Raw genomic sequence first — 25604 nt, forward strand, 5'->3', positions numbered from 1 at the left:
TGATGCTGAGAACAGGTAATGGCCATAAGTCCAGGATCAAGAAATAAATAAAAGATAAACCAAGACTTGCATACAGATCTGTCTGACTCTGAGCCTGACTTCTTTTCTTTTTTTTAAACACAGGGTTAATAACAGCCACTATGTAGTTAGCACTTTTTTTTTTTTTATAGAGACAGAGTCTCACTTTGTCGCCCTTGGTAGAGTGCCGTAGTGTCACAGCTCACAGCAACCTCCAACTCTTGGGCTTAGGTGATTCTCTTGCCTCAACCTCCCGAGTACTTGGGACTACAGGCACCCGTCCCAACGCCTGGCTATTTTTTTATTGCAATTCCTGCCACCTTCGGTATATGGGGCCGAGCCCTACTCACTGAGCCACAGGCGCCGCCCCTACTTAGCACTTTTTATATGCAATGTCATGACGGTCATAGCAAGCAGAATTCATGCCCATTGGGCGGCGCCTGTGGCTCAGCGGGTAGGGCGCCCGTCCCATATGCCGGAGGTTGCGGGTTCAAACCCAGCCCCGGCCAAATTAAAAAAAAAAGAATTCATGCCCATTTTATTCCAAGAAAGAAAGCTGAAGCTCAGAATCAGAGCATTGCTGAAGCTGGAATTAGAATTCCAGGCTATCAACTCCAAAGTCTGCTGTGAACCATCATGCATAGATTATACTACCCCTCGAGCATATCTTTTATTTATTTTTTTTTTTGAGCATATCTTTTAAAATCTAGTTTCCCAAAACAAAAAACCTAAATGGTCACATCTTTTGTAGATAAAGACCTGTTATTTACCTAATACATTTAACCACTTTCTATAAAGTTTCTTGTCTGAAGGAGACTGGCAGCATTACTATTCATAGTTATACTGTTAATTAACCTTCGACTATTTGTATTGCATGTAAGAATGAGCCTGACTTCTTAACCACTGAGCTTTGCCTCCAGCACAGTACCCAGCACCAGCAGGGCACTAGATTCATGCTCTCTCCTCTTCTCCTTGCCTCCCCCAACTTCTTCCTACAAATCTCAGTGGATAGTAATTTGTACCACTAGAATCCTCAGTCTTGTTAAGTGGGAAGAGGCCCAGAAAACTCTGAACAGGGTGAGAGGTCTGGGGCTAGCAAGGGAATTAAGCCATAGAATTTGGAGCAAGTACAGTGAGGATTGTAGATTTCGTGAACCTTTTATGTTTCTCCATATGTATTACCACTGCCTATTTCCTTAACATTTGGCAATGAAACTTTTGAAAAGTAACTGGGCATGGTGGAAAAGCCAGGCAGACGTGGGTTCAAAAAAAAATTTTTTTTTAAGACAGAGTCTCACTCTGTTGCCCAGGCTAGAGTGCCATGGTGTCAGCCTACCTCATAGCAACCTCAGCCTCCTGGGATCAAGTGATCCTCCTGCCTCAGCCTCCCAAGTAGCTGGAACTAGAGGTGCCCACCACAATGCCCAGCTAATTTTTTCTGCTTTTAGTAGAGATGAGGTCTCACTCTTGCTCAAGCTGGTCTGGAACTCCTGACCTTAAGCAATCCTCCCACCTTGGCCTCCTAGAGTGCTAGGATTACAGGCATAAGACACCATGCCCGGCTGTGTAAACCTTTCTTTCTCAATAAATTTTGTTTCATGCTTTCCTCAAAAAATTTTTTTTTCATTAAAACAAAATGACTGCTATCTGTCATCACCATCATTTTATAAAAGAAAGTCATTAAAAGGACTATCTCAAAATAAAAGAGAGTCCTTAAAATGAATAAATTTAGTTCATGTTAGGCTTATAATGTATTTTTCCTTATTTCCCTCATTTCACTGGCAACCAGTGGACAGAGAGTGGCCTCCACTTGGAGATGGGGCTGCAGAAATCCCTGGACTGAATGATCTGTAGGTTCTCTACTAACTCAAGGTTTCTGATTCTAGCTGTGTCTTGTTATTAGAAAAAGAGTTCTCAACTGGGGCCTATTTGTCCCCTAGGAGACATTTGGCTGTGTCTAGAGATGTTTCTTGTAGTTGCAACTGGAAGAAGAGAGGGATTTGGTGAGGCCAGAGATACTGCTCAACATTCCTTAAAGCAAGAACAGCCTCCCACAACAAAGAATTATTCATCTAAAATGTCAGCAGTGCTGAGGTTGAGAAACTGCTAGAGATAGAAGTCTTGTCAGACAATTAATTAAATTAAGCCCCAACCCATTAGGATATGTCTAAAAATTAGTGTGGTTACATGCTGTTGCAGCCTTTATTCATGAAGCATAGTTTTTGTTTCGTTAAATTACAACTGCTCATCAAAATAAAGTGTATTTTTTAAATACAAAAGTAGTATATAATCATTATCAACAATTTTGGGAAAAGGCAGAGGAAAACAAATCCCCCTTGGCCCCAGCCAGTTCTTTTCCTGATCTGTTTCCTCTTGGCTGTCTGTTACCTTTCAGATTTAGCATGTCCAAGACAGAACTTTTGGCTTTTCCGCACCCCACTCCAAGCTGTTCCTCCCTAGATCTTCCCACCTACGCACCTGGCTCCTAACCCCTTGGAGCCATCCTCAAAGCTTCTCTTTCTCACACCCATGTCTAGTCCATCTGCAAATCCTGTCAGTTCTGCCTTCACCACACATTGTAAATTCCATCCTTTCTCACTGTTTCTGCAACCTCCAAGTCTGGGTCCTTCTGCTCTTCCCAGCAACTGCAGGGGTGTCAGCAGCCCTTCTGCCCCTCTCCTCCCCATCACAGCCACATCTCCTCTCATTAGCAGAAGAAATATTAACAGACTACTCAGGTTGTGTGATAACCCGGCTCAAAATCTGCCAAGGGGCTTCCATCACACTGAGAACAAAGATCCCAGATCCTTACTGAGACCCCCAGTCCTTGCTCCCTCTGCAACCTCCCCTGCCCCATGGGAGCCACCTGGCCATGTTTCTGCTCCATGGCCACACTGAGAACATGTGTACCCAAGGTCTATTACACTTGCTGTCCCCTTACCTGGAATTCCCAGACAGATCTTCCCACTGCTCCCTCCTCTCACATCATTCAGAATCCCTAGGATCGACCTCCCTGGGCAGCCTTCCCTGACCACCCCCAGGAACATAGTCCCATCATCCCTATTACTCTCTGCTCCCCTTTGCTACCAGATTCTTATTACTGTCCATAATATCATATTATTCTTTTATTTGTTGATTTGAGATATTTATTTGTTTATTTATTTATTTATTTGAGAGTCTCACTATGCTGCCCTCGGTAGAGTGCTATGGCGTCACAGCTCACAGCAACCTCAAACTCTTGGGCTCAAGCGATTCTCTTGCCTCAGACTCCCAAGTACCTGGGATTACAGGTACTCGCCACAACTCCCGGCTATTTTTTGGTTGCAGTCGTCATTGTTGTTTTAGCTGGTCCAGGCCAGGTTCAAACCTGCCAGCCTCGGTGTATGTGGCTGGCGCAGTAACCACTGTGCTACAGGCGTTGAGCCTGATTTGAGATTTATTCTTTTTCTCTTCACTGTAATGCAAGCTCCATGAGAGCTACATTTTGTCTTGTTCTCTGCTAAATCTCTAGCACCTAAAACAGTACAAATGCAGAGTAGTCACTCAAGAAATATTTGCTGGATGAATTAACATTTTGGTAACATCCAGTCTCTCATCCATCATTTTTAACTGATTTATTTAATATGTATACTACTGTCTACCTAATTTTCATCTCAATTTTTAAAAATTTCTGATTATGCTTGAAACCTTTCTTTAGGTTACTAACTCTTTTTAAGTATTATAATAGTGTGATTATAACCATTCCTTTGGGTAGAGATATCAGTATCTTCTCCTCGGACATTTATGTTATGTTAACCTTCTGCTATGTCTAATAAATATATCTGTGGTAGATATCTTCATCCCTAAATCTTTTTATTTTGAGTTATTTCCTTAGGATGCATCCTAAAACTGGAATCAGGATCAGAGGACATGAGTGCCTTTCCATTTTTTTATATATGCTATAAAAATGACAATATCCTGGCTCAGTGCCTGTAGCTCAAGTGGCTAAGGCACCAGCCACATACACCAGAGCTGGCAACTTCGAATCCAGCCCGGGCCTGCCAAATAACAATGACAACTACAACCAAAAAACAGCTGGGCGTTGTAGTGGGCGCCTGTAGTCCCAGCACCTTGGGAGGCTGAGGCAAGAGAATCACTTAAGCCCAGGAGTTGGAGGTTGCTGTGAGCTGTGAGGCCATGGCACTCTACTGAGGGTGACATAATGAGAATCTGTCTCAAAAAGCAAACAAACAAACAAAAACATAAATTTATTTCTTACAGTCCTAGAGGCAAAGATAAGGTACCTGCAGGATTGGTGTCTGGTGAGGGGCTAATCTGTGCTTCCAAAATGGCACCTTGCTGCTCCATCCTCTAGAGGAGAGAAATGCTACGTCTTTGCCAGGTAGAAGGGCTGGAAGAGCAAGAGCAGCACCCTGTTTCTATCTACTTCTTAAAAGCCTTTCATGCTGAGTGGCGCCTGTGGCTCAGTGGGTAGGGCGCCAGCCCCATATACCGAGGGTGGAGGGTTCAAACCCGGTCCTGGCCAAACTGCAACAAAAAATAGCTGGGCATTGTGGCGGGCACCTGTAGTCCCAGCTACTCGGGGGCTGAGGCAGAGAATCAGCTAAGCCCAGGAGTTGTAGGTTGCTCTGAGCTGTGACACCACGGCACTCTACCCAGGGTGACAGCTTGGGGCTCTGTCTTAAAAAAAGAAAAAATGATAACATCCTTTATTTTTCCCCTTCACAGTCTTGCCCTGCCTGTAAGATCCCTCCGCTGACGCCAAACTTATTCAATGTTTTTGGGAAGAGCCCTTTGATTGTGTACTTTCTTCAAAACTATTCCCATCTGCACCAGGGTGGTGAGGACGTGTTGATAGTCAGGAGGGAACAGACCAAGAGCATCTCATATCCTTGTCACTGCAGATCACACACGACATACACCCAGGATGCACCATTCAGGCCTTTGGGCAGTACCTGGCATATCATGGGTGCTTATCAGGGGTGGCCATTGATAAGAGCTGCAGGGTCAGAATCTCATTTTAGTTCCAAACCTAGAGTCAGCCTCATGAACTGGCTGGGAGCCCCTGGGAATGTTGACTTTCCTTGTGTGCAAAATCTCCTTTCTTCCATGTACCAGAATGAATGGGCTAACCAGGTACTCTAGGACTGCAGTCCCCAGCCCCTGGGTGGTAGACCGGACAATCCAGGCCTGTTAGGCATTGGGCCTCATAGCAGGGGAGACAGTCAAGCTTCATTCTATTTATAGCCTCTCTTCCATCACTGGCATCACCACCTGAGCTCCATCTCCCCACCAACCCCAATCTGCAAAAAAATCGTGTTCCATGAAGCCAGTCCCTGGTGCCAAAAAGGTTGGGGACCACTGCTCTAGCATACTTTAAAACTACATAATGCTTCCTGGTGCTCATCCCCCCAGAGTATGTACTGATCAGGAATTTTGGTGTCCCTTCATCTAAGACCTTCTTCATACACACTCCTCCCCCAGACCCATTGACAAACCCCTCGCCCTGTTGCCATTTATCCTAAAGATCTGGTTAACAGCTCAGAGCTCAAGAAAACAGATGTAGCATATGTTAATGTCCTGAGTCTTAGTAGTTTACCATAGCAGTCAGAACATGGGTTCTAATTGGAATCAAATTGGTTGATTGGTCCAAGTAGACCCAAACTCAGGAACTAGCTCTACCACTAACTACCCTGTTTCCCCGAAAATAAGACAGTGTCTTATTTTTAGATGTGCTCCCAAAGATGCGCTAGGTCTTATTTTCAGGGGACGTCTTATCTTTCCTGTAAGTAGGTCTTATTTTCGGAGGATGTCTTATTTTCGGGGAAACAGGGTAGCTAGGTGATTTTAGATAAGTTCATTTCTGGGCCTCACTTTTTAAATCTGTAAAATAAGGATAAGAATGCCTGCCTTATAGGGCTTGTTATGCAGTTGGGTAAAGGCATAGCATGGTGCCAGGCCGATAACAAGGGTTGGGGTGGCACATTTGCACCTAGCTCCCTGTCAGGAGGAGCTTTGATGATGAACTGGGTAGGACTTTGCATCTACAGCTACAGGGAGAGAGTAATAATATCAGCAACTCAACTTCTATAGCGCTGTATTGTTTGTAAAATGTTTTCTCAAATATCAGCTCATTGTTCTGTAAAGACAGTTTAGTGTTCTGTAAAGGAACGATGTTTGGGAATACACAGCTCTAGATATGAGTCCCAGCTTAGCAACCACTGGCCTTGAGACCTCATGGGCTTAGCTTAACTTCAAAGCTTAATGCCTGTATCTACTTACTCCTAGAATTATTACCAAACTAATAGTGATGTAAAGACGATCAAGTGATATACTGCTGCTACCAAGTAAATATTATTATTATTGGCCAGGCACCGTGGCTCGTACTTGTAATCCTAATACTCTGGGAGGCCTAGGTAGGTGGATCACTTGAGCTCAGCAGTTCAAAACCAGCCTCAGCAAAAGCAAGGTCTCATCTCTAAAAGTAGCCAGGTGTTCACAGTGCGTGAACTGTAGCCCCAGCTACTCAGGAAGATGAGGCAAGAGGATCACTTGAGCCCAAGAATTTGAGATTGCTGTGAGCTATGGTGCCACGGCACTCTACCAAGGGTGACAAAGTGAGACTATCTCAAAAGAAAAAAAAAGAAAAAATTATTATTGTTATTGGCATCATCTAAAAGTGGGTATTATTGTCCCTACTTAATAGGTAAGAAGACATAGAGGATGACTTACAGCTAGTCTGAGATCCCCCAGCTGTGACGATGTAGCCTCTCTCTGCTCTGCCCTCCCTCTACCCTAACTAGAAAGGTGGAGGGAGGGCAGAGCAGAGAGAGGCTTCTCAACATACAAACAGGAGATGGTAAATGAGGCCTGGACCTGAAAGAAAAGCAAAGTTGGAGCCCCTCCCTGCTCACTGCTGTGATACCAGAGTGAGAATTCAGGTAACAGTCTGGAAAAGTGTTTCCTAGCCCTGCCTTCCCTCTGCAGGGGCAGAGAAGGGCTTTGAAGGGCCACAGACAGGATAGCATCTTCCTTCCAAAGCAGGTCGTGGTCAATGAGCAAGAGGGTCACTGTCAGCTCCAAATTCAGGAATTTCCCCTGTCTGCATTCCACCCCTACCCCATGCCTTGGGCTCATGCCACTAACAATGCCCTGAACATGGAAGGACAGTATGGGCTTTTCCTTGACAATGAAAGCCACTGAGTCCACCCTGACCTTTGATAACGTCATCAGCCTGACCCTGAGCAGCATGAAGAAGCGAAAGAACAACTTTAATCAGTTGTACCAGCTTCACTGGAATGAATGGACTTACTTTGATGACTACCTAAAGGAACTGCAAGACAACTTCCTCAGGTATCCGACGGGCTTTAGAAAGTGTCACTTGTCTACTGTAGCACATCATCGTCATTTTAAATGGGGGCTGCTACCCCATAACTATCTCACCCACAGTTAGCTTTCTTGTGGTCAGAATGTAAACTCCTCAATAACAGAGACCAGATCCTTTTTGATAAAGCTATTTTTTTCTCCCATCCAAATACTAACCAGGCCCAACTCTGTTTAGCTTGGGAGCTCAAAGGAGATTGGGTGTTGTCAGGGTGGTATGGCTGCAGACAAAAAAAGTTATTTTTTTTTCTAACTACAAAAATATTGCATGCTCAATGGAAGCAAATAAAAACCCTGGAGAATCACATAAAAGCACCTAATGGTATATATTGCTGACATTTTTTCTATAAATTCTTCCAGGTACATTTGTCTGTATTACTAAACAAAATTGGCGGAGTCGTACCTCCAATCTGTTTTCTAGACCTTTCTTGCCCCCACTTGACAGCATATTATGAATATTTTCCTGTGCCTGCCTGTGGTGGGCACCTGTAATCTCAGCTACTTGGGAGGCTGACACAGGATCCTTGAGCCCAAGAGTTTGAGGTTGCTGTGAGCTGTGACCCCCATAGCACTCTACCCAGAGTGACAGAGTGAGACTCTGTCTCAAAACAAAAACAAACAAAAGAATATTGTTTCAGAAAATCTTAAGAGTAAGAATGTTTTGTCAACATATCTCTTTTTGACTTGAGAAAAGACCCCCATAGTTGGATAACTACTTGTTTAGTCCGAGTTCAATGCTAATTCCCCACCCACCCCCAGTCAGTCTCACTTTATTGCCCCAGTAGAGTGCCCTGGTGGTCACAGCTCACAGCAACCTCTGAAAGACTTGGGGCAGAACCCCCCACTCAGCCCGGAGCTCTGACCACCCCAATCAACCGCAAGAGTCGTCTCTTGATGCAAAAACGCAGGAGGATTTTTATTCCTGTATACGGGGACTTGATTCACAACTCTTTTAGGAGCCGAGAAATCAAGTCCCCCACAGCAGTTTTTTACAAGCTTATAAAGGCAAAAACTACAGAGTAGGCGGGAATAGCAGACATGCTAGGGACTCAAAGTAAGAGAGAATACACACACCTGGGATTCTAACTAGATAAGGAGAACTCTAGTTCACTATTCAACTGTCTTAAGACAAGACTAACAGTCAAATATTTACTTAATAGTAAACATTTGCTGAAGCTCCTGGGGCTATCTCCTGGAACAGTTACAAAAGGTCACATTCCTATGGTAGGGAGCGGGAAGTGGTCACATTCTCATGGTAATATTTTCTTTCACCTCAAACTCTTGGCTCAAGCGAGTCTCTTGTCTTAGCCTCCCAAGTACTGGGACTACAGGTACCCCCACAACATTTAGCTGTTTTTAGGGACAAGGTCTCACTCTGGCTCAGGATAGTCTTGAACTCATGAACTCAGCCAATCCACCCTCCTTGACCTCCCAGAGTGCTTGGATTACTGGTGTGAGTGCTAATTTTTTTTTTTTTTTTTGAGACAGATTCTCATTATGTAGCCTTTGAGAAAGTGCTCTGGTGACACAGCTCACAGCAACCTCAAAATCTTGGGCTGAAATGATTCTCCTGCCTCAGCCTCCCAAGTAGCTGGGACCACAGGTGCCCGCCACAACACTCAGCTATTTTTTGTTGCAGTTGTCATTGTTGGTTAGCTGGCCCAGGCTGGGTTCGAATCCACCACTTTTGGTATATGTGGCTGGTGCCGTAACAACTGTGCTACGGGCACCGAGCCAGTGCTAATTTTTTTTTTTTTTTGCAGTTTTTTGTTTTTTGTTTTGTCCGGGGCCAGGTTTGAACCCACCACCTCTGGTATATGGGGCCAGTGCCCTACTCCTTTGAGCCACAGCGCCACCCATCAGTGCTAATTTTTTAATGCCAGTTTTTACATCTATCCTACAATGGCAGAGAAGTGCATGAGAACATTTTACTTCACTTGAACACGTATTTATGGCCACCGTGTCTACCTTGAGTACCCATAACATGCTTCTTCATTGAGTAAATGTCTACTGACACCTCAAAAGCCAACTGATATTTTACCCAATACAGTATTCCCTTTGTGTACCCTAAGCGTACATGAACATGCTCCACCGAAAAACTTCTATACTATTAGTGGCAGCCTACATTTATTGAGCACTTCCTGTGTACCAGGCACTGTGTTAAGGGCTTGACCTTTGGCAGCTCAGTCCTTACCACATTGTCACCATGTTCTACTGTCACCATGTTGAGATGAATGCACTTGCATGCAGAGGTTAAATGATTTACCCAAGCTCACACAGCACAGGACAGAGCCTCAACCTACATCCAGCCTGCCTTCAAAGCGCATGCAGATTTTAGTTTTTTCTCAGACTGGGGATTTCCTACCTGTCTCCCTAATTTGAGTTTATGTTCCTTGAGTTCAGGGAACATTTCTTACTTCTGTTTGTATCTCCAGGGGGCTGAGTTTAGTGGCTGAGTCACTCCCCTGCCATCAGCTCTCTATTCCAGTCTGTTGCTCTTGACAGACTAATTCATGAATTTGTAAATATTTGCCTGCCTGAACATATGAAAATCAGAAAGAAAAGATCACACTGATTCTTTAGTCTTTTTCTATATATGTCTTTTTGTGGTTTCCCCCGGCCAGGGAGGTGAAGAATATTGACCAAAGAGAAGCAGATATGCAAAAGGAAAACCAGATGCTCCTCCCGCGAGCAGTGGCGCTGGGCGTCAGTGAGGAATTTCTTGAAAAGAAACGGAGGGACAGCTACCAGAGAGAGATCGAGTTCCTTTTAAGGTTCGTTCAGATAAAATCCATGGAAATATTAGAAGCATGAACAGTTTGCTCGCTTTGATGTACTACTTTTATGTACACTTTTACTCACACAAACTCTCTCTCTCTCTTTTTTTTTTTTTTTTAATTTGAGACAAAGTCTCACTCTGGAATTCCTGGGCTTAACGAATCCCCCTGCCTCAGGCTCCTGAGTAGCTGGGACTATGGCTAATAGCCTGGCTAATACTTTTTCCTCCCTCCCCCTCCACTCTCTTTTTTGTGTCTATAGAGACAGGGAGTTCTCAATATGTTGCCCAGCCTGGTCTCGAACTCCTGGCCTCAAGTGATCCTCCTGTCTTGGCTTCCCCAAGTGCTGGGTTTATAGATGTGAGCCACCACACCCACCCAAGGCTCATTTTACTTTTAGTATTATTATTGGTAGTAGTAAGAGCTACCAACGATTTTGTACCTCCTTTGTGCCAAGCATTGGGCTATGTGCTTTGAGAGTCAGGCACCTTTGTTAGAAGTACCAGGAAACCAGGTCAAACGAGCTGAAGTGGAAGGACAATCTAGTAGTTTACATAACTGGAAAGGCCAAAACAGGTTGGCTGTAGGCATATTGGACCTAAGAGCTCCATATTTTCAGGCTCTCTTTCTTTCTTTTTTTTTTTTGAGACAGAGTCTCACTGTGTCACCCTCGGTAGAGTGCTGTGGCATCACAGCTCATAGCAACCTCCAAATCCTTGGGCTTAGGCGATTTTCTTGCCTCAGCCTCCCAAGTAGTTGGGACTACAGGCGCCCGCCACAACGTCCGGCTATATTTTTGTTGTTGCAGTTTGGCCAGGGCTGGGTTTGAACCCGCCACCCTCGGTATATGGGGCCAGTGCCTTACCCACGGAGCCACAGGTGCTGCCCAGCAAATTGACTTTTAACTTAGACTTTTATTCCAAGCCAAACATTTGTCAAATATTAATGAAGAATAAAGACATTTCGGACATGCAGCAAACACTCAAAAAATTTCCTACATGTCTTTTCCTGGGAGCTACAAGAATATGTGCTCCAACAAAGTCAACATGACCTTGTAGGTCATGCACTGTAAGGGTACTGGTTTGGGGCTGTCCATGGCCCTGAGGGCAGAGGCAGCTTGAAAAAGAAAGAGGGAAAGAGGGGAGAGAGAAAGAGAGAGCTTGGCTTGGCACCTGTAGCTTAGTGGTTATGGCGCCAGTCACATACACTGGGGCTGGCAGGTTCAAACCCAGCCCAGGCTAACTAAACGACAATGACAACTACAACAACAACAACATATACAGCTGGGTGTTGTGGCGGGCGCCTGTAGTCCCAGCTACTTAGGCGGCTGAGGCAAGAGAATCACTTAATCCCAAGAGTTTGAGGTTGCTGTGAGCTTGATGCCATGGGACTCTACCAAGGGTGACACAGTGAGACTCTGTCTCAAAAAAAAAAAAAACATAATAATAATAAATAAAAATAGTCAATTTGCCACAGAATTTTGAAAAATGTTTTCCTGCCCCCTACTTTAAGCCATTCTGATTCCTATGGTTTGTATGTCATGTTCTTTTCCCTGTGGGAACTTCTTAGAATATTGTCTTTTTGTTTAGTTTTGGGTTTTGTTTGTTGTTTTAGACAGGTTCTTACTCTCTAGGCAAGGCTAGAGTATAGTGGCTTCATATAGCTCACTGCAACCTCAAACTCCTGGCCAGGAGAAATTCTCCTGCCTCAGTCTCCCAAAGTGCTGGGATTACAGGTGTGAACCACTAAGCCCAGCCTAGGATGTTGTCTTTATTCCTAGGATCCTGAAGTTGGTTGATTATGTGCCATAGTGTGAGTCTTTTTCTTGATATATTTCAATGGGGTTCAGAAGCACTCTCAGTCTGGAGAATATTGTCATTCAAATCTGAGAATTTTTCTTTTATTCTATTATTTCTTTGGTAATTTCTTTCCCTTTATTTTCCTTTATTCATTTTTTGGGGGGGAAATATTATAATCAATTGTTGTATCTCCTGGACTGATCCTCTATTTTTCTATCTTTATTCTTGTGGTGTCATCTACATGTGTTTCTTTTTCATTTTTTCTACTTCATGAAGGCTATATAATTTGTTGGGTTTAATTTCTTTCTTTCTTTCTTTCTTTCTTTTTTTGAGACAGAGTCGTACTATGTTGCCCTGGGTAGAATGCTGTGGCATCCCAGCTCACAGCAACCTCAAACTCTTGGGCTTAAGTGATTCTCTTGCCTCAGCCTCCCAAGTATCTGGGACTATAGGTGCCCGCCCCAAGGCCCAGCTATTTTTTGGTTGTAGTTGTCATTGTTGTTTGGCAGGCCCAGGCTGGGTTCAAATCTGCCAGCTCCAATGTATGTGGCTGGTGCCCTAGCTGCTGAGCTACAGGCACTGAGCCTGTTGGGCTTAATTTCTAACTACAGAAATTTATTCTGTCACAGTTCCAGAGGCTAGAAGTCTAAAATCAAGGGGTTAGTAAGACCATGCTCTATCTGAATGGTTAAGGGTGGAATCCTTCTTTGCTTCTCTCTACATTTTTTTTGTTGAGACAATCTCTCTGTCACCCTGTGTAGAGTGTTGTGGTGTCATCACAACTCACAGCAACCTCAAACTCTTGGGCTCAAGCCCCCAAGTAGCTGAGACTACAGGCACCTGCCATAACACCCAGCTGATTTTTCTAATTTTAGTAGAGGCAGGTTCTTATTCTTGCTCAGGCTGGTTTTGAACTCCTGAGCTCAGTTAAGCCACCTGCCTCAGCCTCCCAGAGTGCCAGGATTATAGATTGGTATGAGCCACCACGCCTGGCTTGGAATTGTTTTCTTAATTTTCTTTTTAGACTGTTCATTGAGTGTGTAGATATGCAACTGACATTTTTTTTTGTTTTACCCGATAACTTTGCTCGATTTTTTTATTGTCTGTAGTAGTTTTGGCCTTTTGTTTCTTTTTTGAGGATGTGTTGGTATTTTCAACATATAGGATCTTGTCATCTACAAATAGAGATAGTTATACTTCTTTGTTTCCAATTTGGATGCCTTTTATTTCTTGGCTAATTTATCTGTGTAGAGCCTCTGATACAACATGGAACACCAGTGCTGAAAGCAGGCATCTTGTCTTGTTCCTGATCTTAGGGGAAGCTTTCAAGTCTCTACCGCTGAGTGTGTATTAGCTGTGGGTTTTAATAAATGCCCTTAATCATATTGAGACAGTTCCCTTCTATTCCTACTTTTCTGAATGTCTTTTTTTTTATTGTTGGGGATTCATTGAGGGTACAATAAGCCAGGTTACACTGATCTGAATGTTTGTTGTCATGAAAGACTGTTGGTTCCTTTCAAATGCTTTCTTTGTATCAGAGATAATCATGGGGGTGGGGTTCCTTCATTCCTTTAATGTGCTTTGTGACATTGATTGATTTTTATATGTTGAACCAGTCACATGTTCCTGGGATAAATCCCACATGATCCCGGTGTATAAATCCTTTTTATATTCTGTTGTGGTCAGTTTGCTAGTATTTTCTTGAGGATTTCTGCATCTGTATTTGTAAGGAAGAGTGTCTGTAATTTCCTTTTCTTGTGATATCTTTTTCTGGCTCTGGTTTAGTGTAATCCTGGCCCCATAGGAGTTATGAAGTACTCCTACCTCTTCTATTTTTTGGAAGAGCTCGAGAAAAATTGATGTTCTTTTTTTTGAGACAGAGTGTCACTTTGTTGCCCTGTGTAGAGTGCTGTGGCATCACAGCTCACAGCAACCTCCAGCTCTTGGGCTTAGGCAATTTTCTTGCCTCAGCCTCCCAAGTAGCTGGGACCACAGGCGCCTGCCACAACGCCTGGCTATTTTTTTTTGTTGTTGTTGCAGTTTGGCCAGGGCTGGGTTTGAACCTGCCACCCTCAGTATATGGGGCCGATGCTCTACTCACTGAGCTACAGGCTCCTCTCTGATGTTAACTTTTTAACTGGTAGAATTCACAAATGAAGCCCGGTCTTGTTGGGAGGTTTTTGTCTTTGTTGGGAGGTTTTTGATGACTGATTCAATCTTTTTATTATAAGTATATGCAGAATTTTGTTCGTTTCTGCATTTGTTTGAGACAGAATCTCACTGCGTCGCCCTGGATAGAATGTGATGGCTTCATAGCTCACAGCAACCTCAAACTCTTGGGCTCAAGCCATCCTTTTCCCTCAGCCTCCTGAGTAGCTGGGACTTCAGGCGCCCACCACAATGCCCAGCTAGTTTTTCTATTTTCAGGAGAAACAGGATCTCACTCTTGCTCAGGCAATCCACCCACCTCAGCCACTCAGAGTGCTCAAATTACAAGTGTAAGCTGGAATTATTTTTTCTTGATTCAGTTTTGGTAATTTGTATGTTTCTAGAATTTTTCTACTTCATGAAGCTATCTAATTTGTTGACATTTATATTCTCTTACAAGCTTTATTTCTGTAAGGTGAGTAGTAATGTTTCCACTTTCAGTTATTTACAACTATTTTTTGGGGGGGTAGTCATTCAGGATAAAAGTTTGTTCATTTTGTGGGTGGCACCTGTGGCTCAATGAGTAGGGCACCAGCCCCAAATACCGAGGGTGGCAGGTTCGAACCCAGCCCCAGCCGAACTGGAACAAAAAATAGCCAGACGTTGTGGCAAGCGCCTGTAGTCCCAGCTACTCGGGAGGCTGAGGCAAGAGAATCACCTAAGCCCAAGAACTGGAGGTTGCTGTGAGCTGTGACGCTACAGCACTCTACCCAGGGGGACAGAGTGAGACTCTGTCTCTAAAAAAAGAAAAGTTTGTTCATTTTGTTGATCTTTACAAATATTTAACATTTTGTTTCATTAACTTTCTAGTTATTTCTAGTCTCCTTTTAATTTTATCTTTTCTAATCTTTATTATCTCCTTCTTCCTACTAGTTTTGGGTTTAATTTGCTCTTCTTTTACTAGGTCCATAAGTAATAAAGTAAAGTTATTTATTTGAGATGTTTCTTCTATTGAAAATACATTTACATCAGTCCTATTACTCTGAGCCAGGCAAAAAGAAGAAAGAAGATAGAATAATAAAATGTAGGCATTTACAGCTATAAATTTCTCTCTGAGCACTGCTTTCACAGCATTCCATAAACTTTGGTATGTTCCGTTTTTATCTTCATCTCAATTTGTTAAATTTATCTTGGGATTTGGGCGGCGCCTGTGGCTCAAGGAGTAGGGTGCCGGTCCTATATGCCGGAGGTGGCAGGTTCAAACCCAGCCCCGGCCAAAAACCACCAAAAAAAAAAAAAAAAAAGAGAGAAAAAAAAAAAAAATTTATCTTGGGATTTCTCCTTCAAGTTGTAGCATGTTCTTTGGAGATAAAGACAGTGAATCTAAAATAAAAGAGGTGTAATAATTTAGTGAAATATTAAAAGGCCTTCAGGCTTATTGTCACACTAGCCCAGGAAGTAATATTCTAAAGAGTCACATCTGGAGGTGTCACGCACATGGGGAATACAACGTTAGAAAACACAATCTGGATTTTCAGCTTCACCAGAGGGATATCACCTCCAATGGGACAGTACAATCGGGCACAAGGTCACCCTATTCACCTCCACCATTTACACCACCTTCAGCTGAGAGGTGTTCAAGGCTGAGGTAAAGGTCCCACATGGCAATGCTCCTACTGGTGCTTGTGGAACATGGAGTTGCCAGGACATGGAAGCCCAGGTGGCACAGGCTGTCCTGAATGGCCATTTCCTCTGGGGGCAGGAGTGTGCCCACAATCTTCTCCGCATGGGAGGGTGGCCACCAACCACTCCACTGCTCAGGGGTAAAACCTTTGAAGCAATCACAGTGAATTTTTGAACTGTTCTGTTGGTGTCTTCTTGTTTCCCCCACAGGAAGGAAAAGTTGGAGAGGGAAAGAGAAGAGAAACGGAAGTTAATTTCTCCCTTCCCACATCCAAACTGCAACATCTGCTATAACCTGGACTTAAGAAACCCCTACAGAATCAGTGGTCTTTCCTCTACCAGGTGAGCTGGAACAAGAAGAAAAAAAGGAAAATCATGGCCAAAGACTGAGAAATAGAAATCACTTTTCTAGCATATGGGAAAGATCCTTTTTTTTTTAACAGAGTCTTACTATGTTGCCCTCAGTAGAGTGCCATGGAGTCACAGCTCACAGCAACTTCAAACTCTTGGGCTTAAGTGATTCTCTTGCCTCAGCTTCCCAAGTAGCTGGGACTACAGGCGCCCGCCACAACGCCCGGCTATTTTTTTTTGGGTTGTAGTTGTCATTGTTGTTTGGCAGGCCCGGGCTAAATACAAACCTGCCAGCTCTGGTGTATGTGGCTGGTGCCTTAGACTCTGAGCTATAGGCACCAGGCCCAGGGAGAGATCTCATTATCATTTTTCCTGGGCTGAATGTGCTTGGGCCACTACATGTATTTATCCATTTACTCTTTTACTCAGTGTTTTATTAAGCATGTCTGTGACCTCATGGGAAAGTGAAACTTTCACACCAGCCATGTGAGGTAGGGGTTGTCCACAGCACTTTACATGGCAGCCAGCCCAGGCTCAGGGAGATTTCAGAAGTTCCCTACAATAGGCTGAGTACTTAACAGTGGTTAAGACACGGTCCCTCTGATCATGGGTTCACAGCCTGGTAGAAGGAAGGCAGATGTATAAACAAATTACATGCCCTGTGTGCTAGAAACATTGGAGACAGGGGCACTGAAAGGTTCCAGACCCAAGGATAAAATCATTCCAAGACACGAGACAGAAGGAAAATGGAGATCCAATTCATGCAGTTAATCTCACCCGACCTAGATACAGGTCGGGTGAGATTCCTGACCAGGGAGAAATCCACACGTGGGCTATGGTGGACAGGGATTTAAAGGGTTAGGGCAGAAAGATTTGTGGCATTCCTACTTCCTGGGAGGGACAGGAGTCTGACCCTCTCTGGGTGGGCCATGAACCTGACTCTTCCTGGGCAGGGCAAGTTTATTTGGGCAGATACACCTGATCAGGCACAAAGACGAGAGGCCTGGAGTCATGCAGAAACACTTTATAAAACTGGTGGCCCTGACCCTGAGTTTAGAAAAGATGAGGGGGTGTTTGCTAGGCAGAAGGTGGGCCATAAGGAAAGAGACTGGCAGGCCTGGTGGGTAGAGCTGCAGGGGCCAAAGGTTCAGAAGTGCTTATTAAATTAGCAAATTAATAGTTCTACAAAGCTTGTCACAAAAAAATTGTACTGCTCTGGACCCCTCTCCTCTTTCCCCCATAATACTTCCCACTTTTTAAACTGATTACTTTGGTATTAGTTTTCTCTCTCTCTCTCTCTCTCTCTCTCTCTCTCTCTATATATATATATATATATATATATATATAGATAGATATACTTTTTTTTGAGACAGAGTCTCACTGCGTCACCCTTGGTAGACTGCCGTGGCATCACAGCTCATAGCAACCTCAAATTCTTGGGCTTAAGTGAGACTCTTGCCTCAGCCTCTCAAGTAGTTGGGACTACAGGTACCTGCCACAAGGCCCAGCCATTTTTTGGTTGTAGTTGACGTTGTTTAGCAGGCCTGGGCAGGGCTTGAACCTGCCAGCCTCAGTGTATGTGGCTGGCACCCTACTCACTGACCTACGGGCACCAAGCCTCCTCCATATATCTTATTGCTCTGGCTACTTATTGATTTTTCAACATTAGGCATCACCTATTGACATCTCACTGGGAAAGAGAAGGGCTGGGCGCCTCATGTATGCACATACTTCCCATCTCTCATCCTCCTGGTGGTTTACCTTGTAATTTTGGTTGCATCATTAACCAACATGATGGCTCAGTGCCTGTAGCTCAGCAGCTAGGGCACCAGCCACATACACCAGAGCTAGCAGGTTCGAATCCAGCCCAGGCCTGCCAAACAATGACAACTACAACCAAAAAATAGCTGGGCGCTGGGGCAGGTGCCTGTAGTCCCAGCTACATGGGAAGCTGAGGCAAGAGAATCGCTGAAGTCCAAGAGTTTGAGGTTGCTGTGAGCTGTGACGCTGCGGCACTCTACCAAGGGCAACATAGTAAGACTCTGTCTCAAAAAAAACAAAAACAAAGAAAAACCCAGCATGATGATACCATCAACTACTGCTGCTGAGCCGTGGAGTGTTCTATGGTTATTTTTCTTTTCTTGCAAAACCTTCGCTACCCCTGGAACAAAGTCTATTTATTTTTTTTTTCAAATGTACTTATCACAATTCATCTCCAAATTCTCCATTGGTTGTATAAATCTCCACCTGGTACATTCGGACAATTTACATAGTCTTATCAATGTCATTTCCTACCTTCTTTGTATTTATTTTTTATTTTAAATTCATGTGGCATATAAACAATTAGGTGAGAATGTTTGCGTTTGTTCGGTAGAGTTCCTTTTGTAGTTGTGTCCTGTGCTCGGGAGGTATGCCATTTTCCAGCCTTCTGACGTGCTTCCCTGGGGTGGTCAATTTCTAGGCTGTTTACAAAATCCTAGGGATTCCTTTCTTCATTTTCTTGATCACACTGTTTTTTGTTTTTTTTTTTTTAAATATGTTTCTGTTTGTGTCTTTATGGTTTATCCACAGAGAGGCAGAGGCAGAGATGACCAAGAAGCCAAAAGCAGCACAGAAAAAGGAGGCATTCATCCTGCGCCTTTCACCTTCCAGCTCACTTGAGTGAATTTCTGTCCAAGAATCAAAAGATACTTTATAGGTGAAGCTTGTAGTTGTGTCTGATTTAATCTAAAACAGAACAGGGCCTGGTGCAGTGGCTCACGCCTATAATTCTAGTACTCTGGGAGGCCAAGGCAGAACAATTGCTTGAGGTCAGGAGTTCGACACCAGTCTGGCTCTTGCTCCACCAAAAAATAGAAAACTTAGCCAGTTTTCTATAGACGACACACACCTATAGTCCCAGCTATCTGGGAGGCTGAGGCAGGAAGATCGCTTGAGCCCAGAAGTTTGAGGTCACAATGAGCTATGATGACACCACTGCACTCTAGCCAAGGTGACAGAGCAAGATTCTGTCTCTAAATAAATAAATAGAAAAACTAAAATAAAATGAATGAAACAGAAATAACAAAACAAAAAATGATACAATAAACAGAGATGCATTTAGTTATCCCCAGTCCATGGGACAAAGAATATTAAAGTTCACTCCTGCCATGGGTCAAAGTCACTACTTAAATTAATTTACATCATTCATGCTAATTCTTTAATTCACTTATGATATCATTGTATAACATAATAGAGATGATCATTAGGAGATATTATTTGTTGAGTGTTTGCTGTGTGCTGAGTGCTCTGCTAAGCCCATTTTAGACATTATTTCCGTTAACCCTCTTGGTGGCCCCATGAGGTGGATAATGTTACCTCCATTTCTCCTAGGAGGAAAACCGGGGTTTGGAGAGGTTTAGTAAGTATTTGTTGCCTACTTTGTGCTATCCCTGCTCTCAGCCCCATGTTACAGAGATAAGATGCAGTCCCTGACATTACAAGGCTCACAATCTGGAAGAGGGAGACAGATGTATAAACAAATAAATGCCCTGCTTCATAAAGGATGTTTGACTTTTGATTAGAAGCAGTGCAACTTGACCTTTCTGAACTTGCTTTTTTTTTTTTTTGAGACCAAGTCTCACTTTGTTGCCTGGGCTCTAGATCCTCTTCCTCAGCCTCTTCAGTAGCTGGGACTACAGGCACCTGCCACAACGCCCAGCTAAAATTTTTCTGTTTTTAGTAGAGACGGGGTCTTGCCTTAGCTCAGTCTGGTCTCTAATCCATGAGCTAAGCAATCCGCCTGCCTTGGCCTCTTAGAGTGCTGGGATTATAGGTGTGAGCCATTGCGCCTGGCTTCTGGCTAGTTTTTCTATTTTTAGTAGAGATGGGGTCTCACTCTTACTCAGTGTGGTTTGGAACTCCTGAAGTAAGCAATCCGCTTGCCTCTGCCTCCTATAGTGCTGGGATTGCAGGCAGTGCAGGGCCTGGACTTGTTTTTCTGAATGCAGAAGGGAATGCCTACGGGGAGGGTGGTTGTGATGGTTAGACAATTTATGTAAAGTTCTTGGCACAGTATCTTTCGCTTAGTAATTCCAATGAGCTTGTTACCATTGTTATTATTATAATTGTCCTTAGAAAGTATACTCTTCTCCTGAAACTGGATAGTAGAGCACCTGCCAAGTCCTGGGCACCGCATACCACAGCACACTCTCTGGACTTCCCTTTACTACCTAGCACAGGCAGCTCTGTATCTGCTGTTCCCCTGGGAACCAGACTCTCCTATTTCTGGAGCCTTTGCCTGATGCTCCTTCTATACCTGAAAATCCCTTCTCCTCCCTTTTAACTGCCAACATCACTAATTCCTGCTTCTCCTTCAAGACCCAAATTAGATGTCCATTCCTCTTGGAAGAGGACACCCCAGCAGCAGGATTAGTGCAAGTGCCTCCTGTGTTTTCCAGCACTCATTTTACAGTCCCTATAATAATAGGTTGTAATTGCCGGTTCCTTATCCACCTCTGCCATTAGCCCTGGCGAAAGAAGGTGTCTTGTTTTACTGGACCCAAGACAAAGCTGCACTGTCATCTCTCAGGAACATTCTTTGCACAGCTTGGGGCCAAGATCATCCTTGCACGGACCCCTTCCAGAAATTACTGAGGACTCATAACCACAGGGCTCTCAGGAAGCTAAAGATGAAAAGCCATTTCTCTCTTCTTTGTAAATATCACAAGGGAAAATTATGGGGAAGAATTCTTTGCCCTTTATAAGGGGAGGGAGTAAAGCATCAAAGAGGATTAACATTTAAAAAGCATTTACTGGAACATGGAACAAAGCAAATGAGTAATTGTGTGATATTCTCATTCTGTCATTGCCAGTGTTGCTGGGAAGCAATTTCTCAGCATGAAAGAGAAGAAACTCAGATGTTAAACTAGAAGAGATAAAATTAAAATCCTTTAGTCCTGATTTTGAATTGTTTGTGAGTTAAAGGTGAATTTTATGTTTAAAAACACATAGTTGGCTGGTCATGGTGGCTCACAGCTGTAATCCTAGCACTCTGGGAGGCTGAGGTGGGAGAATTGCCTGAGGCCAGGAGTTTAAGACCAGCCTGAGCAAGAGTGAGACTCTGTCTCTACAAAAAATAGAAAAATTAGTGGGACATTGTTGTACATACCTCAGCTACTCTGGAGGCATAGGAAGGAGGATCACTTGAGTCCAGGAGTTTGAGGTTGCTGTTGCTGTAAGGTAGGCTGACCCCATGGCATTCTAGCCTAGGCAACAGAGAGGGACCCTGTCTCAAAAAAAAAAAAAAAATCTCCAAAGCCCATACTATGTGGAAAAGTGAAAATATTCATGGAGAATTATCTTTCAAAAGGAGAGAGGTGGTCTGTAGGGTTATACTATTAAAGTAGTAGCTACTGTAATTGCCTATATATTCATCTATAGCTCCCACTAAAGTTGGTATCTTGTTTATCATTGAATCCCTAGCACTTAACACAATAACACCAAACTGGACTGGTCTCTTTGCCTACATGCAACAGAAAGCCAAACACTGAAGCACTGGATTTTTGCAATGAGAAAGGTTTATTGCCAAGCAGCCCAGCCAGGAGATAGGAGTCAGGCTCAAATCTGTCTCCCGGAGCTGTGGGGTTGGGGCAGGTTTTGTATGAAGAGGGTTTGAACCCAGCCCGGGCCAGCTAAACATCAATGACAAGCGCAACAAAAAATAGCCGGGCATTGTGGCAGGTAGTCCCAGCTACTTGGGAGGCTGAGGCAAGAGAATCACTTAAGCCCAAGAGTTTGAGGTTGCTGTGAGCTGTGATGGTACAGCACTCTACTGAGGGTGACATAGTGAGACTCTGTCTCAAAAAAAAAGAGGGTTAGGAGGCATGACCTGATTGGATCTTGCAATGGGGTGGTGATACCAGGAGGAGTGATCTGACTGGATGGTGCCATGGTTGATGCCAGGGTTCGATTTGATTGGGTCTTGGATCCTGCCATGAGGTGTGGTTTCTTAATTCAATCCCTATTGGGTCTAAGCCTTTAGGTTCTACCTGTGGTTGGATGCTTGGTTCTTCTGGGCATGCTCAGGTTACAGTTATTGCAACTGAAAAACAACTTGCAACTTTGTTATATAAAAGGAGAACCAGATTGGTCTGATGTGGCTACACTAGCACAGTGACTGATAAATATTATTAGGAAATTAATAAAATATCTTCTGAATGAATTAAAATGTTTAAGGAGATGTCTACTCAGTGAAATTCGTTTTGTGTGTGTGTGATGAACCTTCATTCTTTAGTTTTCCATTAAAGCATTTCTCAAATTCGAGCTCTTAAAACTCCAAGAATATATTTCCACAGGAACTAGTTTGAGGAATCCCATCTGTATACACTGAAATCATGTACCTCTGTTTGGTTATAAGGTGATCGTCCACAGAGGGGCAGTAAAGTGTAATGGTTTAAAATTTAGGATTGACTAATCCCACTGACTGATTGCCCGTTTTTTTATTTCATAGACTATCATAAAAATGACACAATTTTTAAATTTTATAAAGAAGTTGTGGGAGGCAGCGCCTGTGGCTCAAAGGCGTAGAGCACCGGCCCCATATGCCGAAGGTGGTGGGTTCAAACCCAGCCCCGGCCAAAAACTGCAAAGATAAATAAATAGATTTAAAAAAAAATAAATAATAAGTTGTAGACTCCTAGGATTTGAAAAATTGAACAAGCTATATTATCCAGTTAATAATTGATACAAAACCTCTGGCTTGCCTATAGCTAGCCTATGTTGTGGACAGGAAAGTGGAATTTTGCCATGTAGGATATATATATATTTATTTATTTATTATTTTTTTAGAGACAGAGTCTCACTATATCACCCTTGGTAGAGTGCTGTGGTGTCACAGCTCCCAGCAACCTCCAACTCCTGGGTTTAGGCGATTCTCTTGCTTCAGCCTCCTGAGTAGCTGGGACTACAGGCGCCTGCCACAACGCCCGGCTATTTTTGGTTGTTGTTGTTGTTGCAGTTTGGCTGGGGCTGGGTTTGAACCCACCACCATCGGTATATGGGGCCCGCGCCCTGCTCACTGAGCCACAGTTGCTGCCCATGTAGGATATATTTGTAATATAGCTTGATGTATTTGTCTTTTCTGGGTTCTGAGTTTTGCATGCTTAAAAATAGTTTTCTTATTATAAGATAATTTGAAATGTTAGAAGTTTCTTATAGTTTCTTCTAGTATTTTTATTATTTTATTATTCAGATTTAATTTTTTTATCCATCTGGAATTTATTTTAGTATAAGGTATAATTTATTTTGGTATTTGGTTCCAATTTTATTTTTCTTCCAGGTGGTTACCTAGTTGCTTCAATACCAATCACTGAATTCTCCATTTCCTCACTGATTTGAAATCCCACCTTATCACATTCAGAATTTTTTTTATAATATTAAGAAGGCAGACTAATCTTTTTTGTGTGACCTGATTTAAGTGCAAAGGTCTTCATGTGTACTTTTTTAATGACCCCAGCATTTCCTGTTGCTGTTGTTTTAAAATATGGTTAAAGTTGTATGTAACCATCAATATGATATCCAAACAAGACTTTTATCCTCACTTCATGAATTTGTCATTATCCAGCTCATTTCAGTTTCTTTCCTTAAGTGTACTGCACACAACCTTCAAATATTATGAACATTTCTGTCTCCCAGCTGTCACTACACCAAACTACATATGTTATATTTCCCTAAATCATCTTGCTGTGCTCTTTGCAGCTCCTCTGTACACTGTTGATGTCTTCATCTAACGAGGTGCTCAAAAATTACTATAATTATTTTAGGTGAGGCCTCGGAGTGAAAGCCTATCATCGCTATCCAGTTCCTTCCCCAAATGGGCATTAATTTGCATTTAACAAGAAGGACAGACTATGTTTCTGGAAAATAACAGATTTTGAGGCACAACAGCAGTTATTTGTTGGCTTTTTTAACAATCCACCTGGGGGTGGGGAAAGTCCTCCAAAATGCCAACTGGTATTGTGGGATTTTTTTTTTTTTGCTATTTATTCCAGCAACATTATTCAGACAGAAGAAAAAGGGTCGCCCTGTACTAGGTCTTGAACCCAAAGAACTGTTTGCACAGATAATTCATCCAAGATGCATCACAGCCTCCACCTCAACAGATGCTCTTTCAAATGTTTCATGCCTCTCTTCATCAGTCAGTTTCCATTTAAGGGGAGGAAGATGACGCTGCCAGAGATGTCTCTGCTGGCATGAAGACTGGCCTGAAACTTCTATTTAAAAGCTGAACCAAAATACGTTTGGCTGCTATGGTCTATTTTAAACTTCAAGCTAAAACAAAGAAAAAATCCTTTCTATCCTGAATGGGCTCTGGACGTCTCAATCACAGACAAGAGTGGCAAATGTTGAGAGAGAACTTAACAGCACTGAGGTTGTAGGGGCAGATCATGAAGCGAGGTATGAAAAGCATGAAGGGAAAAGCCTTGGGCTAGGGGGAAAAGATTCCCTTGTTGGACACCTAACCCGAGGTTCCCTCTCGTGCACGTCTGCCACCTGGGCTCAGCAAACACCATCCCCCGAGGTTTTCCACCCCATTTCCCCCCTCAGTCCTCCTCCAGCTCAGCAGGAGGGGTCTTCAGCGTGTTCCCTCTCCTGAGGACCCCTACCCTCCACACACTTCCTCTAGGCCCTCGCCCCGTCCCTCATTCTCCGTCACGCCCATGCGGAACGCCCCCGGGTTTCCCTCGCACGCGCCCTCTGTGGACCCGCCCCTCGCCCCGGTCCCGCCCCCTCGCAGGTCGCCTCGCCCCGCCCCTCGCCCCGCCCCCCTCGCTTGGCGCCAAACCCTGCTGTCAGCTCCGCGCGAGTCTGCAGACTCGACGTTCTGGGACTGAGCTGGAATTCTGTCAGCTGAGGAGTAGAAAGCCCGGGCGGGGGGCAGAAGGGATTCATCTTGAAAATCTCGGGGAGCTTGTGGGTACGAGGGGGTGTGAGTGGCAGAAAGGGAAAGCGTGTGAAGAATCTGAGGAGAAACGAGGTTTCGGGAACGCGTGCTCCGCTATCTCGCCCCTTTTTCTGGTAATACTTGGTCGTCGCTGGGCCCCGGGAAGGAATCCCAGTGATCTGGAGGGATTTCCCGCTTCCCGATTCTAATCAGACCTCAGTCTTGAAGAGGCCTCCTCAGCCTCCTCACGAGAGAGTCCGGTGTCAGGAAAGCGGCGGGTGGCCGTGCTGGCCTGGCCTCCTGCCGAGGGAGGAAGCGTCCAGGGCGACCTACCCGCGCCCGCAGGGGACAGCTCGGGCTCCGCGCGGCGTCCATCTGTCAACGCATCAGCTACCGCTTGAGAAAGACCGAAGGCGAACTTTCCGTTTTATCGCGGGGAGAAGAACTGGGTGGTGGCTTTTGTTGTTGTTCCTGGGGACAGTCGGGGTGATCGCACGTGTAGCCAGCTATCTGAGGGACCGC

The 25604-nt window shown here is 44.0% G+C and overlaps 1 protein-coding gene across 1 annotated transcript in view; it reads left to right on the forward strand.

The window, feature by feature from the left end:
- Positions 1 to 21269, forward strand: part of FAM227A (family with sequence similarity 227 member A) — a 63386-nt gene extending 42117 nt beyond the window's left edge. Inside the window, exons 14-18 of the mRNA XM_053584902.1 lie at positions 4747 to 4904; positions 7219 to 7371; positions 10026 to 10138; positions 16017 to 16150; positions 18731 to 21269. Coding sequence (XP_053440877.1) covers positions 4747 to 4904; positions 7219 to 7371; positions 10026 to 10138; positions 16017 to 16102 — 510 coding nt within the window. The 3' untranslated portion in view covers positions 16103 to 16150; positions 18731 to 21269. The remainder of the gene's footprint in view (positions 1 to 4746; positions 4905 to 7218; positions 7372 to 10025; positions 10139 to 16016; positions 16151 to 18730) is intronic.
- The last annotated feature ends 4335 nt before the right edge of the window (positions 21270 to 25604 follow it).

Source organism: Nycticebus coucang, chromosome 3 (genome assembly GCF_027406575.1).
Source record: "Nycticebus coucang isolate mNycCou1 chromosome 3, mNycCou1.pri, whole genome shotgun sequence".
NCBI lineage: Eukaryota > Metazoa > Chordata > Mammalia > Primates > Lorisidae > Nycticebus > Nycticebus coucang.